The sequence below is a fragment of the Pelodiscus sinensis genome, chromosome 1, assembly GCF_052426305.1.
Source record: "Pelodiscus sinensis isolate ZL-2025 chromosome 1, ASM5242630v1, whole genome shotgun sequence".
NCBI lineage: Eukaryota > Metazoa > Chordata > Testudines > Trionychidae > Pelodiscus > Pelodiscus sinensis.
The window spans coordinates 297,946,446-297,961,097 of NC_143052.1; the positions used below are offsets into that span (position 1 = coordinate 297,946,446).

The 14,652-nt window shown below is 43.6% G+C and overlaps 1 protein-coding gene across 3 annotated transcripts in view; it reads left to right on the forward strand.

Moving 5' to 3' along the window:
• PROSER1 (proline and serine rich 1) overlaps window positions 1-9,279 on the forward strand; it is a 30,471-nt gene extending 21,192 nt beyond the window's left edge. The window contains exons 11-13 of one of the 3 annotated variants that reach the window (XM_075919118.2): window positions 1,521-3,276; window positions 3,911-4,058; window positions 7,615-9,279. In XM_075919118.2, the coding sequence (XP_075775233.2) occupies window positions 1,521-3,276; window positions 3,911-4,058; window positions 7,615-7,737 (2,027 nt within the window). In that variant the 3' untranslated portion in view covers window positions 7,738-9,279. Of the gene's footprint in view, window positions 1-1,520; window positions 3,277-3,910; window positions 4,059-7,614 lie in introns of those variants that run through there. The other 2 variants (XM_089775495.1, XM_089775496.1) reach the window with 2 other exon arrangements.
• The last annotated feature ends 5,373 nt before the right edge of the window (window positions 9,280-14,652 follow it).

Sequence of the window (14,652 nt, forward strand, 5' to 3'; positions counted from 1 at the left end):
CTAGAATTAAAGAGCTCAATCCCTATGTAGTATTTAGTTAGCACTCGAAATTGGCTAAAGTACACGTTTTTGAGGTATTGAGGTCAAACAGTTCTTAGTCATGAAAATGTTCACTATGAAGATGGGCCTATTCATATTAGTAAGAGTTTGAAAAGCCGTAATAAGCTTTGAGACACCAGCTTTTAGACCTAGATTTAGTGTCTTCACTATTGTTTAATCAGTTAGGGTGCCTTCCTGCTTTTCTCTAATGATCATCCCTCTTTATTTATCTTATAGGGTTGATAAAAGCTGAACTTTGTGGTGTTAGCTGTCATACAGTGGCACTCGAAGATGGGACATTTGATCCCCAGTTGGAACAAAATGTTTTTAGAGATTTTGTTTTTATGGTCAAGTTTCAGTGTTAGATTAGTGAACCTGTAGCAGGCATGAATCTCATAGTGCACTTGATATGCTGTCCAGATTTTGATATACAGAATCAAAAACAGTGAAAGAATTAAACCTACCTACCAATAAAATGAAAAGCAAGCTTCTAAAATTATCTACTCTGCAATTGTGGACTGAATTCCAACAAATCTCTGTAAAATCCTGGGCTACGTCTAGACTGGCATGATTTTCCGCAAATGCTTTTAACGGAAAAGTTTTCCGTTAAAAGCATTTGCGGGAAAGAGCATCTAGATTGGCACGGACGCTTTTCCGCAAAAGCACTTTTTGCGGAAAAGTGTCCATACCAATCTAGATGCGCTTTTGCAAAAAAAAGCCCCGATCGCCATTTTCGCGATCGGCGCTTTTTTGCGGAAAACAAATCTGAGCTGTCTACACTGGTCCTTTTGTGCAAAGCTTTTGCACGAAAGGGACTTTTTCCCGAATGGGAGCAGCATAGTATTTCCACAAGAAGCACTGATTTCAGACAGTAGGAAGTCAGTGTTCTTGCGGAAATTCAAGTGGCCAGTGTAGACAGCTGGCAAGTTTTTCCGCAAAATCAGCTGCTTTTGCGGAAAAACTTGCCAGTCTAGACACAGCCCTGGTGTTTTACCTGTTGTAGAATTAGCATGAACCCTCATAGAGCTCATGCAGAGAGCAGAAATGGTACCAGTGCTGTAAACTAATCCTACTATGGATCCTGCCAGATATTAGGGGCAGGAATTATCTGTTTCCCTGTCTTATATAGAGTTGTCTCAGGGAGCATGCTTGAAGATCTAAACTGTCTTGCACTAGCTCATGAAGAAGTTGTAAATATCCTAGAGTTGTTAGTTGTTACCCACAATTGCTAGTGTGGGTAATAGATAATCATTGAAGGGAGTCACATAGATGTATGTAGTCTACATAATATGTACTGCACAGCACGTATCACTTATGTATATACAACTGTATTTTATCTCTGTAGCCTTCTGTGTACATTATGTACATACAAACATGTCAGTTACTGCTTGTGTATTTTATAATTATATAAGTTGCATTTGTGTTGAATTGAAGCATTTCTGTCAGTTTCAAGTATTCTTACCAGTTTTGTTTCTTTGCAGCTTTTTCTGCACAAGCGAATCAGCTCTTTACTGCTCATGGTTCTAATCCTTCAACACCTGCTGCTACTCCAGTCCCTACCCCATCCCCTGTCAAGACGTTAAGCCATCCATTAGCATCTGCAACTGCTGTCATTCCTGGGATGAGCATGTCTACCCCTGTGCTTCCTGTTTTCCCAGGGCAGGTCTCCTCTTCCATCCATACATCTCAGCCATCAACCCCGACCCCATCTGTCATCAAATCACTTTCATTGCCTGGTGTTCCTGTCACATCTGTTCATAGTGCAACTTCCATCCCTATTCCTGCAATTTTCTCTGGACTGGCTTCTATCCCTGCTGCTACATCAGCTCCACAAAGTTCTTCCGCACCATGTGCCACACCTGCCTCTAATGAAGCTTTTGCATCTGCTTCTGCACCATTTGCTGGCCTCCCTTTTTCTGCAGCCTCTTCAGTTGCTTCAGTTAGTAATCCTACTCCGTTGTCATCAGTTTTTGCTGGCCTCCCTTTGTCCTTGACCCCCACTCCTCAAGGGATATCTAGTCCCATTCCCTCTGCAATTGCTAGTTCTCCTGCCACTAGCATCTCTGGCCCGCTTAGCTTGCCTAATCCAATTCTGTCTGTCTTAAAGGGATTTCTGACGTCAAATGATACCTCATTAATCAATGCTTTACCTTCTGCTGTGACAAGTGAGCTTGCTTCTTTATCTGCCCTTGCTAATCAAAGCTCTGAGCCTCCCGCCTCCTCTGTAAACAAATGTTATACTCCGTCTGCCACACCAACACCACAACGTTCTTCCACACCAGGGCTGGCCATTTTCCCGGGTCTTCCATCTCCCTCTGTAGCCAATCCTAGTTCCACTCCCCCAACATTGCCAACGCAGTCACCGTTAACCACTTCCCCATCTATTATACCAGTCAGCTGTGGCTCCTCAGTTGCTCTTTTGCATGGTGCGAGCCCCACTAATCCCGAGCAGCAAATTTCAGTTGCCTCAGCTGCCACAGGTGTTCCAGTTCTGGTCAAAACTGAACCCATGAGCCCTACTCTTTCAGCCTTCAAAGGCCCTTCTCATTCGGCTGGCCCTTCTCATGGCACGCTAGGTTTGTCAGCACTTGGGCGTGCCTATACCTCAGCAACTTCAGTGCCAGTCAGTTTACCTAGTTCCCTTAATCCAGCATTATCAGGTCTCTCCTCTTTGAGTGCTCCTTTAAACAGCTCCACTTCTCTTACCTCCATTTCCCTTGCCCCACATGCTTCCTCTGCTCCTGTTGCACCAGTATTTAATGGATTGCCCCCTTTCACGTCGCTAACCAGTAACTTTGCTTTTACTGGTAACCCAGCACTTACGCCACCGGTCACTGTCCCGGGGTCTTTGTTAGGCACTCCATCTACCACTGCTTCATCTATGTCTGCTTCTCATTTGACTTCTACAGCAGCTGTTCTCTCAGGGCTCACTGCTTCAGCAACAGTCTCTGCTCCACCCTTTCCGCTTAACTTGTCCAGTGCCGTCCCCTCCCTATTTTCTGTTACCCAGGGGCCTCTGGGATCATCAAACCCATCCTTCCCTGGTTTCCCTGCCTCTAACACACCCACTGTCACTCCAGCTCTCCCTTCTTTCCCTGGCCTCCAGGCATCTTCTACAGTAGCAGCAGTTGCACCGCTGCCGGCAGCTGCCACAGCCCCATCTCCGGCTCCGGTCCTGCCAGGGTTTGCCTCGGCCTTTAGCTCAAACTTCAACTCTGCACTTGTTGCACAGGCTGGGTATGTTTGTTTCTGAAGGAGATCAAAACCATTTCTTTCTCAGCAAAACGGATTTACTTTAGACATGGATGGTATTTCCAGGCATAGTTATAAAGTACTTTTAATATTTTAAATCGATACTTCAGCAGTAGATCTCCATCTGTCTTTAGCATTTAAATGAGGAGACCAGTCTATGTTTTGTATCTAGTATACATGATCCCAATTTCTATCAGGTCCAGTTCTGCAAGGTGATGAGTGTCCTCCTCTCCTTGTTGAGGGTATTTGGCACCTCCAAGGTGCTAGGATTTTGCAAGAATGGGTTCAAAATATGTATCAGTTGACATACTCAGGTAATAACAGACAATAGCATAGCCCTTTCCGTGTCAAGAAAATCATCCACGACATTTTCACCTACAAAATATTTGTGCAACAGCAGGTAACTGTGTACACAAGAGACTAGCTTGCATGTTCAAGTTGCATGTGTATACCAGGCCCTGGCTTGTACCTGCAAACATTCATTGGGTGCAGCTTAGATGTCCTGTTTTGGAAATTTAGTTAACTGAGATTTAGAAAATCAATGCTATTAGCAAGTTAAGAAATCTAGGATACAATATTGTTGAAAGTGTTCCTAATCACCATGTCTTGGTGGTTTCAGCTTGACTTCTGGTCTTCAAGCCCCAGGAAACACAGTTTTCCCTGGACTCTTGTCTCTTCCTGGTATCCCTGGATTTACCCAAAGTGCCACACAGTCTTCCCTGCAAGAATTGCAGCATAGTGCAGCAGCACAGTCAGCACTATTACAGGTAAGCTGTGTATTTCTTCATACTGTGCTGTCTTAAGGTCTCACTGGAGCATTAATTGTTCAATATTGAATTTTTGCTTTTAAATTATAGCTTACTTTAAATAATTGGCAACAAGGCTGATATAGTATACTTTGATTATCCAGTGTCCAATTGTCTGAAGATAGTCCTGTCTGCCAAGAGCAACAAATCCAAGTTGAACCTTTCTAGTCTGGTACCCTCGGAATCCAACCAGTGCCAAACCAGAGAATTTGTCAGACTATGGGACGTCCATATTGTCTAGCAATATTACCAACACTTCCTTAGAATCAGAGGGGTAGCCGTGTTAGTCTGAATCTGCAAAAGCGACGAGGAGTCCTGTGGCACCTTATAGACTAACTGAAGTGTAGGAGCATAAGCTTTCGTGGGCAAAGACCCACTTCGTCCAGATCAGCTGCTAGAAGTGGGCCTCATCCTCCTTGATTGGATCCACCTCGTCATCTCCAGCCTGATCCTGGCCTGCATATTTATTCCTGCCTCTGGAAATTTCCACTACATGCATCTGACGAAGTGGGTCTTTGCCCACGAAAGCTTATGCTCCTACACTTCAGTTAGTCTATAAGGTGCCACAGGACTCCTCGTCACTTCCTTAGAAGTCATTTAAGGGTCAGTTAGAGCTAAATAACAGCCCAGAAGACTGAGAGCTTGGCCAAACCCATGACAAGTGGACATCCGGCTACCTGAAATCATGCCAAACTACAGATGTTGCTGGACTAGAAAGGTTCAACCTGTATCATCTGATACACTTAATTTGCCTTTCTCTGAAGGCTGTGGCTCTTTCAAAACCTTTCTTAGGGATAGCATTGTAAAAGTGGGGCAGAGGAAAGAAGGAAATGAATCTGACACTGTAAAATGTGTAATATTTTTGCTCTAGGGCACTGACTACCTGGTTGGGATTCTGTTCTGTTCCTAAAACTAATTTTGTGATCTGGCAAATCACTTAATCTGTGCCTCACTGGTTTTTACTAAAAAAGGTAAATTGTGCCCAGATACATAACAAAATGAATATTTCCTACAAGGGGAAAGGAACACAAACCAAAAAGAGGAAGAGCAGGTTAAAGAATATTTAGATAAGTTTAGATGTATTTAAATTGGCAGGACCTGATGAAATTTATCCTAAAGTTCTTAAGGAGCTAGCTGAAGTTCGGAACCATTAGTGATTATCTTTGAGAATACATGGAAGATGGTCAAGGCTCCAGAGCATTGGAGTATGACAAATATAATACCTATCGTTAAAATGAGGAACAAAGAAGACCTGGGGAAATTAGACCAGTTAGCTTAACTTCATTACTGGGAAGGATACTGGAACAAATTATTAAGCAATCCATTTATAAGCATAAAGAATAATACAGTAAACTTCCGATAATCTGGCACCTTTAGGACCCAGGGGGTGCCAGATTACCAAATATGCTGGACTATTGGAAGGGGGGGGCTATGAGGGGTCCGGCTCTGCCCTAGGCGTCCCTGATTCAGCCGCTGCTGGTCAGTTTCAGCAGCGGCTGAATCAGGACGCCTGCAGCAGAGCAGCTGGAGTGCTGCCGGGTTGGTCTGGTAGCGCTGACCCTTGGCGCGGCAAGACCAACCCAACAGCACCCCAGCTGTCCCCAAGTCAGCCGCTGCTGATACTGATTAGCGGCTGACTCCAGGAAGCCCGAGGCAGAGCTGCTCTGCCCCGGACGTCCTGGAGTCAGCTGCTGGTCAGTTTCAACAGCAGCTGAATCGGGACGCCAGGGACAGAGCAACTGGGGCGCTGCCGGGTTGGTCCAGTAGCACTGCACCTCGGCGCTGCGGGGACCAACCCGGCAACACCCCAGCTGCTCTGTCCCAGGTGTACCCAAGTCAGCTGCTGCTGAAACTGATCAGGGGCTGATTCCAGGAAGCCTGGGTCAGAGCAGCTCTGCCTTGGGCTTCCTAGAGTCAGCCGCTGGTCAGTTTCAGCAGCGGCTGAATCGGGGACAGCTGGGGGGCTGCCGGGTTGGTCTCGCAGACCTGAGGGGCAGCGCTATGGGACCTGCCGGCAGCACTCCAGCTGCTCTGTCCCCGGCTTCCCCGATTCTGCCGCTGGTCAGTTTCAGCAGTGGCTGAATCGGAGAAGCTGGGGGCAGAGCAGCTCCAATGGTCCAGCTGCCCGGAGCACTTCTGGGTTCCTGATGGACCATCAGGAGTGCTGGACCATCAGATGCCGGACTATCGAAGTTTTACTGTAGGTTGTAAGGAATAGTAAGCAATGCCTTTAAGAACATATTATACCAAACTATCCTGATTTCCTTCTTTGAGTGGCCTAGTGAATGGGGGAGAAGCTGTACATGTGATATCTTGATTTTACTAAGACTTTTCACAGTCTTACATGACATTCTCATACCAATGCAGGGAAATGTAATGTAGATGAAATTACTGTAAGGTGGGTGCAAAACTGGTTGAAAGTCTATATTCAGAGAAGTAGTTATCAATCGTTGGCTATCAAACTTGGAAGATGTATCTAAGGGGGCCCCACGTGTTTGTCCTGGGTCTGGCATTAGTCAATATTTTCAGGAATGACTTGGATAGTGATGGAGAGTGTACTTCTAACATTTGCAGATGACACCAAGATGGTACAGATGGCAAGGACTTTCTTTACTACACTTAGGAAGGACAAATCAAATGCACAACTACAAAATGGGGAATAACTGGCTAGGCAGCAGTGCTCCAGAAAAGGATTGGGTGATTACAGTGGGTCCCAAGTTGACTATGAATCAACTGTGTGATTCAATTGCAAAAAAATGCTAAAAATCCTTAGGGAACATTAACAGGAATGTCTTGTGTCAGACACAGTTGTGCCTCTGTATTTGGCACTAATGAATCCTATTTTGGGTACTACACTTCAGGAGAGATAGGGACAAGCTGAAGAGAATCTAGAAGAGAGCAACAGAAATGGTAAAAGGACTTGGCCTCTGAGGAAAGACTGAAAAGAACTATGCATATTTTAGTCTTGAGAAAAGAAGACTGAGAGGTGGTTCTGAAAAGTCTTCAAATTATATTAATGGCGATTATAATGAGGATGGGGATCAATTGTTTTCCAAGTCCGCTGAAGGTGAGACAAGAAGTGATTGGGTAAATCTGCAGCAGGGAAGATTTAGATTAGGAAATCATTTCTAATTATAAGGATAGTTAAGATCTGGAATAGACTTCCAAGAGAGGTTATAGAATTCCCAACATTGGAAGTTTTTAGGGACAATTTATTTCAACACCTGTCATGTTTAATTGGCCCTGCCTCTGCCACAAGTCCCTCTTAGAGTCCCTTTCTTCCTTTCCATTTTTATGATTCTGTGTTTCAAGGTAAAATTGCTGTGTACTTAAAGAACCTTCTATACTTATATATACTACCTGCCCTTGTCTCCTGCCTCTTTAGTAAACCCAAAATGCTATTCTGAAGTTGTTCTTGTTAAATTTTCTGTAACAGAAGCAGGAATAATTCTCTGCATGACTTTCTGTTTTTCCCCTAAATTCCTTTCTAATCTGCTTGTTTTCTCTTTTTTTGAAGGCTCATTCAGCTTCAGCTCTAGATAACTATCCAGCTCAGCCTGATGGTTTTGCTAGCTATCCCTCTGCACCAGGAACACCGTTTTCATTGCAGACAAGTCTGCCCCAGAGTGGATGGCAATAAAATATCTTTTTCTTGACAAGCAAGACATATGTGAAGACTGCAGTGGTGGCTTGCCAGAGCCTTATCCTGTTGCCATTAAGTCATTGTCAAAATACAAACTGACTTCAATGGGGACATGATCTGGCCCAGAAATTGGGACAGAGAAGGAAGACAAGAGTGAAGAGATTCTGGGAAACTGTATGAGATTACAAAGAAAGCCAAGATTTTAAACAATTTAGGGTATGGTCCTGTGATGGTTCAAATATCTTCACCATCTGCTGCAGCTAGGCACTGAATGTTTGGTTCCTCACAGGAGCAGTCCCTTTAAACACAGACTTCCTGTGTAAATAGAATGATTGGCAGCCAAATGGTGTGGGGAAAATGGTATCCTAAATAGCGTGTGGTATTTTTCACCCATCATTCTCTTCAAATTTGTATGATATGTGTGGTGATGTAGAAAGAACTTCTAGATTGAAATTAGACACTTAAAGCTGTAGACAATCCTTAGTCTAGATGCACCTCTATTGTTACCATCAGTAAGAGGTGTGTACACAGATTGAGGTCCGTGTATGGCTCTTAGGATTTATTCTCTCCTTCATATGCATGAGTAACTCTTTATTAGTATCAGTAGTATGTCAAGGGGAGACTAGATCAGGTTCTTAAAATGCCATATGAAATGTTATGGGCCTGCTGCTGAACTGAATACTCCTCTATCTGAGGCAGAACATAAAGAAGGCAGAAAATGATGCTGTAATGTATTTTGGGATAGGAATGATTACTTTAATTGAGTGAAATTTAGCTAGCGAGGAACACTTTTTTACAGAAATGCAAGCAAGCCTTTCATTTTGCTTCCATGATATGTTCTTTATCATCCCTCTATGTTAATGGAAATAATTGTATTGCACATAGACTACCTGTCCATCACTGTTTGCAGCAGGCTTTTGTGAATGTTTACAGTAATGGACCAAATTTTGCTCTCATGTAATTAAAACTTGGTTATGTTTAGAGACGTAACAAGTATGTGAAGTGAGTGGAGAATTTGGGCCATGAATTTTAGCATTTTCCCTTGAAAAACGTTCATTATTTTAAAGATAAATAATCAAATGAACTGCATTGGCTAGGAATGATATGACAGCATATGAAAAGGTCTTGCTTTGTAAGTAAAATGCAGCGTGTGCACTCATGATAATTGTAGTACCTGTGGCAGTGTATAACACATCATTGAATATCATCTGTTTAAGAAAACATTGATCAAGTTCTAAAAGACAATAGAGATGATGATATGCAATCATGTGGTTTTTAAAATAAACTGTAGAAGATATACTGTAGAACAGTTCTGCACCTAGAATTTTACTTTTTTAAAGATGGATTCTGCTGGAAGACGTTGCTAATGTATTTTCTTTCAATGTGTGAGCAAACTTTTTTAAAACATGAACAGGAATTCCTGTATGAGTTTTTAACACAGTTTTTTAAAATAAGTTTACACTCATGGCACAAAGGCTTTAGTGACTATTTGCCTAGTAGTTTATAAAACACTTGAATAAACAATTTTTTACAAAGAAATTTCCTAAAGTTTTATCTTAGATTAATTGAAGTGAGAGATTCTATGGTAAAATATAGACTATTCTGCTGAACATAATCTAGTTACTTAAAAACAAACAGTGTGACAATACAATAAATATCCTGCTCAGTATATCTGAATCAGGCCAGTATTTAAATGCATTATTTGATTCTCTATTACTTTAAACTGCATGAAGCAGCAAAAAGAGTGACACATCTGTTTTCACATGTCTGAAAGATAACTTATCATACAAAAATCTTTCCCAGCAAAACAGTTGTTGCATAAATGCTTTGATGCTGAAGGTGAGAGAGAAGTCTTCACTGTTTTCTTCAATTTGGATCTAATCCTACATTGAATTGAAAAACCTCATTTTTTTTTGAGGTCATCTTGTGTGTTCAGCTATCTTTTTCCAGACCTGCATTTCATTGCACAACTATTACTGTCTAGCACTTGGTTAGTTTTCAGGAGGAAGGACAGGTAACAGATAATGTTTCTTGTTTCAGTTTAATATATTTGAACGTAAGCATTGTGTACTAGTGAGGATAAATATTATCAGACATAAAGCCGCTCCATTTTGGGGACGAGAATATGTGGTTGATGTCCAGAAACATTAGGGCAATTGACCAAATTTGGATATAGTGCAATGGTGGCCCAAGGGTGACCTGCAGACCATTGGGGTTCTGGATGCGGCCCATGAGACATTTTACCATTGCCCGTGCACAGTGTTGCTACATTCTGCTGGTTTTCATCCACATAGTTTTTTTTCTTACTGGTATTACTAAAGTGACACACACGAAGCAAGATGAGGTGCATGTTGATTGCAAACAACATTGTGAGAGCCGTGTATCTAATCGAAGTTCTGTTACAATTCAGTCATCATACCCCGCAAATAATAGATCTGGCCCTTGAAGCAGACTCTGCCACAGAGCATAACATTAAGCAACAGGACCCTGATCCCATCAGCAGCTTCAGGCCAGCTGACATTCCAATTTTTAGCCATTTCTCTGGAAAAGACTTCCCATTCTGAGCCATATCATGCTGAATAATACAGGCCATCCTCACTAAGTCCAAGGTATGTTCCAAAACACTTGGACTTATAGCAAAACAATTTAAAAGGGTGAAATTTTTTTCTTGCGGCTGACTTCCATTTGCACAAATTGGGATTTTTGGGGGTGGGTGTTTTTTTTTTTTGGGGGTGGGGTTTTTTTTTGGCATGCAACATAAGAGCAGGGAATGGGAGGACCTATAATGCATCAGTTCCTATTAGCGTTAACGACTTTAGTGTGGAACAGATGTATACCGGGGCAACTTATAGCAGGAACACCCTATCACTCTTAAGTATTCTTGGTGATTAAAATTGAGACAAATCTCTGTTTTAATTTTTCTCCCCAGATGTAAACATTGTATTCTATTACCCAATTATTAACCTAAACAGGATGGGCTATCCTGTTGTTTTTTTTTAAATAGATTCCCTTCCAAACAGCCGATGAAAGGGCTTCTCCCAGACAATCCATCCAAGGTTTTACCCAGAGCCTGAGAACTGCCACACTGGGTCAGATCAAAGGTCCATCTAGCCCAGTATCCTGTCTTCTGACAGTGGACAATGCCAGGTGTATATTGGCAAGGACTTTTTACTTAAATCAACTGTTCCAAAACTTTGCTAATGAGGTTCAGGTTGCCTTGTGGTACTTCCTGCTATTCCAGAACACCAATGTCAGCTACACACAATATCAGAAAACCAGGAAGTGAAGAGTTAAAGTACTACAAATTCAAAGTAGGAAATACAAATACCAATCGGTTCCCCTAGAGCTGGCAATAGCCACAGAGAACGTTTCAGTAACGGATACCATATTAAAGGAAATGGAAAATAACTTGGAAACTGCCAGTTTATGTTTTGGTCCACAAATTTGAATCGCTGCAGCATTTCAATGCATTCCAATTGCTGTGTTCTGGGTTAGATGTAGCTGTTTTGATGGTAGAGGGAATGGCAGTTGGTGTAGACTGGTGGAGTTATTTCACTGAATGACGAGAGGAGCATGAAAGATCCACAGTGATGTAGTCTGCACTGAGTTCTGCAGGTTGTGTCAGTAGTGCTACACAGGGGTCTTACAGGAATTATTAGTCAAGTAGTACAGGCAGTCCCCGGGTTACGTACAAGATAGGGACTGTAGGTTTGTTCTTAAGTTGAATTTGTATGTAAGTCGGAACTGGTACATATTGTAGGGGAAACTCTAGCCAAACATTTCTCCAGAACTCAGTTTTATTCTCCCACACCTCACTTCCCTCAGTCCTTTATTCTCAAGTTGAGGTGTCTGCTGAGAAAAGCCACTCCGCGTCTCCCTGGTCTGCTGGGGGGAGGGGCTAGCTTCGCATCTCCTTGGTCTGCTGGGGGAAGCAGCTAGAGCGGGGTTGCCTCACCCCGTTTGTAAGTAGGGATCCGATGTAAGTCGGATCCATGTAACCCGGGGACTGCCTGTACACACAAGCGTGGTTTCCATGCCTTAATGAGGGGGAAGTGAAAGCAACGCCTTAGCAGGCAACATTAGAGCAATAAGGAGGGGAGATTTTGCAATCTGGAGTGGCATGGGTGGAGTAGAATCTGAGTACGGTATAGGTGTAGGCAGCTCCTGTTTGCTATGCCTGCTCTAATCTGAGGTTTGCTTTACCGAAAAGTAAGTACTAGACTTTTGTCCTACAGTGCTTACGTGCCTTGCTCTCAGAGGTGTGTAATACTCCAATGGGAAGAATGCTAACAGGTATGTTACTGCTGTGTTGGGGCATCACTCAAAGAGGGCAGGGTTAGAATTGCATTGTAGGAGCAGCGTGTACCTTTATGTTCGTGTTTCCTGTTTTCAGATGCTTAGATGTAACTAAACCTGATACTTTGGAAAAGCACAAGGCATCATTAGGCAATAGTATAGCTGCATTAAGAAGTGTTTTGGGCAATTATTTTCCTGGTTCTTTTGAAGATAGTTTCTCAGCCCTTGCGTGTTACATAGCCCTGCTCTCTTCCTCCACTGCCTCTGTCTCCTTGTCAATAATTAAACCTGCCACATAAGACACTGGAAGCACATTAGGCTATTCAGTGTCCATGTGTTATCTCCGTCGCCCACCTTTCTGCGTGTCCAGCCTAGCCTTGTCCTGCCTTCACAGCTCACCTCCCCATGGACGGGCAGGTACTGGCATAGGATTCAGAGACTGTCAGGGAGCCATGTTTTGAAGAGGGTAGGAGTATAGGAAAGATTAGAGAACTCAGCTGAATTCCCAAACTCCATAGCTTTTACTCCCTTCTTCTCTCCCCATGCTTTCCTGTATTGCTCTGATCTCATCATGGTTCAAGGAAGAGAGTTCTGGTTCCTTCCCCTAATCAGGGAACGGTGATAGGAGGAGAGCCCCTGAGACCACCTGCTGTGGTCTGATAGAGTAGCCATGATGAACTGTTGAAGAGTTTGTTGAGATGGGTGCAGGTGGCACCAGAGGGGTAGATGTCCAACTTCCCTCCTCTATTAACTCCTTTAAAAACGTGTACGCATTTCAGATGCTTCCTCCCAAAGAAACAGAGTAGGAAACTAAAATTAAATAAATATATAAAATAAACTGAATCATCAACTTCATGAAGGAAAATACAGACACTCAGAGAAAAGAGAAACACGGTCTGCTTCATCTTCCAAGAGACATACTTGTTATGATCACCATCGGGATTTCTCAATAGGCAGCAGGGAGCAATTATTATTACTGTTATGATTCAGTAGGTTTCACATAACTATCAAACCTGTAGAAGACTGTGCAGATATTGTTTCTAATGGACAGCATTATTTTTAGTAAAATCAGGGAAAAAACCCCAACCCATTTTCTGAGATGGGGTTACTTGTTCAGTGCCTCCTTCAGGAACACACAAAATATGAATCTAGATTTAGCCCCAGCTCCCTCCCCCGTTCTCTAAGAATTCAGTGTGCTTATACCACATAAAGCTCAGCTCTCATACCTAAGCATTCTGGGGCCTGCTCAGTGCTTAGGTGGGAGTCCTATAAGGAGAGGCTACAGGTTTCATGATGCGGTATTGGGGAGGGAGTCGGTTTTGAATTCATCCACTGCTATTGTGCCACTGGAAATGTCTTTCAGCTGAGGCATGGGACCCTCTGATCAGTCATGGACATTGACCATTACGTGAGGAAGAGGAAATATGTCTTGGACAGACTCTACCTTGGTTGATCAGTAGCCATTGTTCATGTGCATATGGGCCACTTCCGGGTTAATATCCTGCACCTGCTTCCCTGGGTACATCCTGCAGCCAAAAGGAAGCCACACTTTTCTGTGGCCAGTGTAGCTTTGTTCCCAAGGAGCATGCTCTGCAGGGCTTCTGCTGGCTGGGGAAGAGGCAGATTTGGTCCAGCTGTACATGCACCTGGATGAAAGCCACCAAGTGGCACTAAAGAGTTGGAACTGGGGAGCAGCAGGGCATTAAGTTAAATTGCCCAATTTTTGCCCCAAGAAAGGAATTTATAAGTGTAGCCCAAGGTCCAGTGTGTTTCAGCAGCAGTCCGAGAACTACAAGTTGTGGACTACAAACTGCATCATGTTGGGAGAACTTCCTGGTTCCTGCCAGGATGTTCCCTCTGCCCCCAGCAGGGACTGTGCTAGAAGCAGCACATAGGCTGCATGCACAGAAAAAAGGCTGCTGAACTGTGATCCTGTTCTATGTTTTTTTACAGGTAGGACCAGGAAGGGCTATAGAGCCCCCTAAGAGGAGTTTAAGTGACACAAAGGGAGAACCTGGACTTGGTAATTGTGGGGTTTAGTTACTGTGGGGGTTGGAACATGTTGTAAGGGGGCTGGGTTGTGTGCTGTAACCTCTGCCCCCGGGAGGGTCTCAGCAGGGACTGTGCTAGAAGCAGCGCACAGGCTGCATGCTGAGAGGAGGGGCTGCTGAACTGTGATCCTGCTTTGTTTTTTACAGAATAAAGCCTGCTCCGGGTGGTTTATCTGAGTGGGTCTGGTCTGAGGTGCACACACACACAATACACAATGCAGAGCACACCAACCAGCCTCAGGCTTAGCTTCCCACAAGCCTTCCCCTATGCTGAATAACCTCACACTGGGCTACCGAACGGGAGGGATTACATAGGTATAGCCCAACAAGTTGCTTGTTGCCTTTCAAAAGTAGCCCCATTGGTCACAAATTCCTGAGTGGCAACACTAAGGCTATGTCTACACTCGCGGCTTCTTGCGTGAGAAGTATGCAAATGAGGCTAAGCGTGGAATATCGCCGAGCCTCATTTGCATACCTAATAAACCGCCATTTTTGCAGAAGAGACTCTTGCACCAGAAGGAGCTGTCTACACTGCCCCTTCTTGCGCAAGAAAACCCCTCTTGTG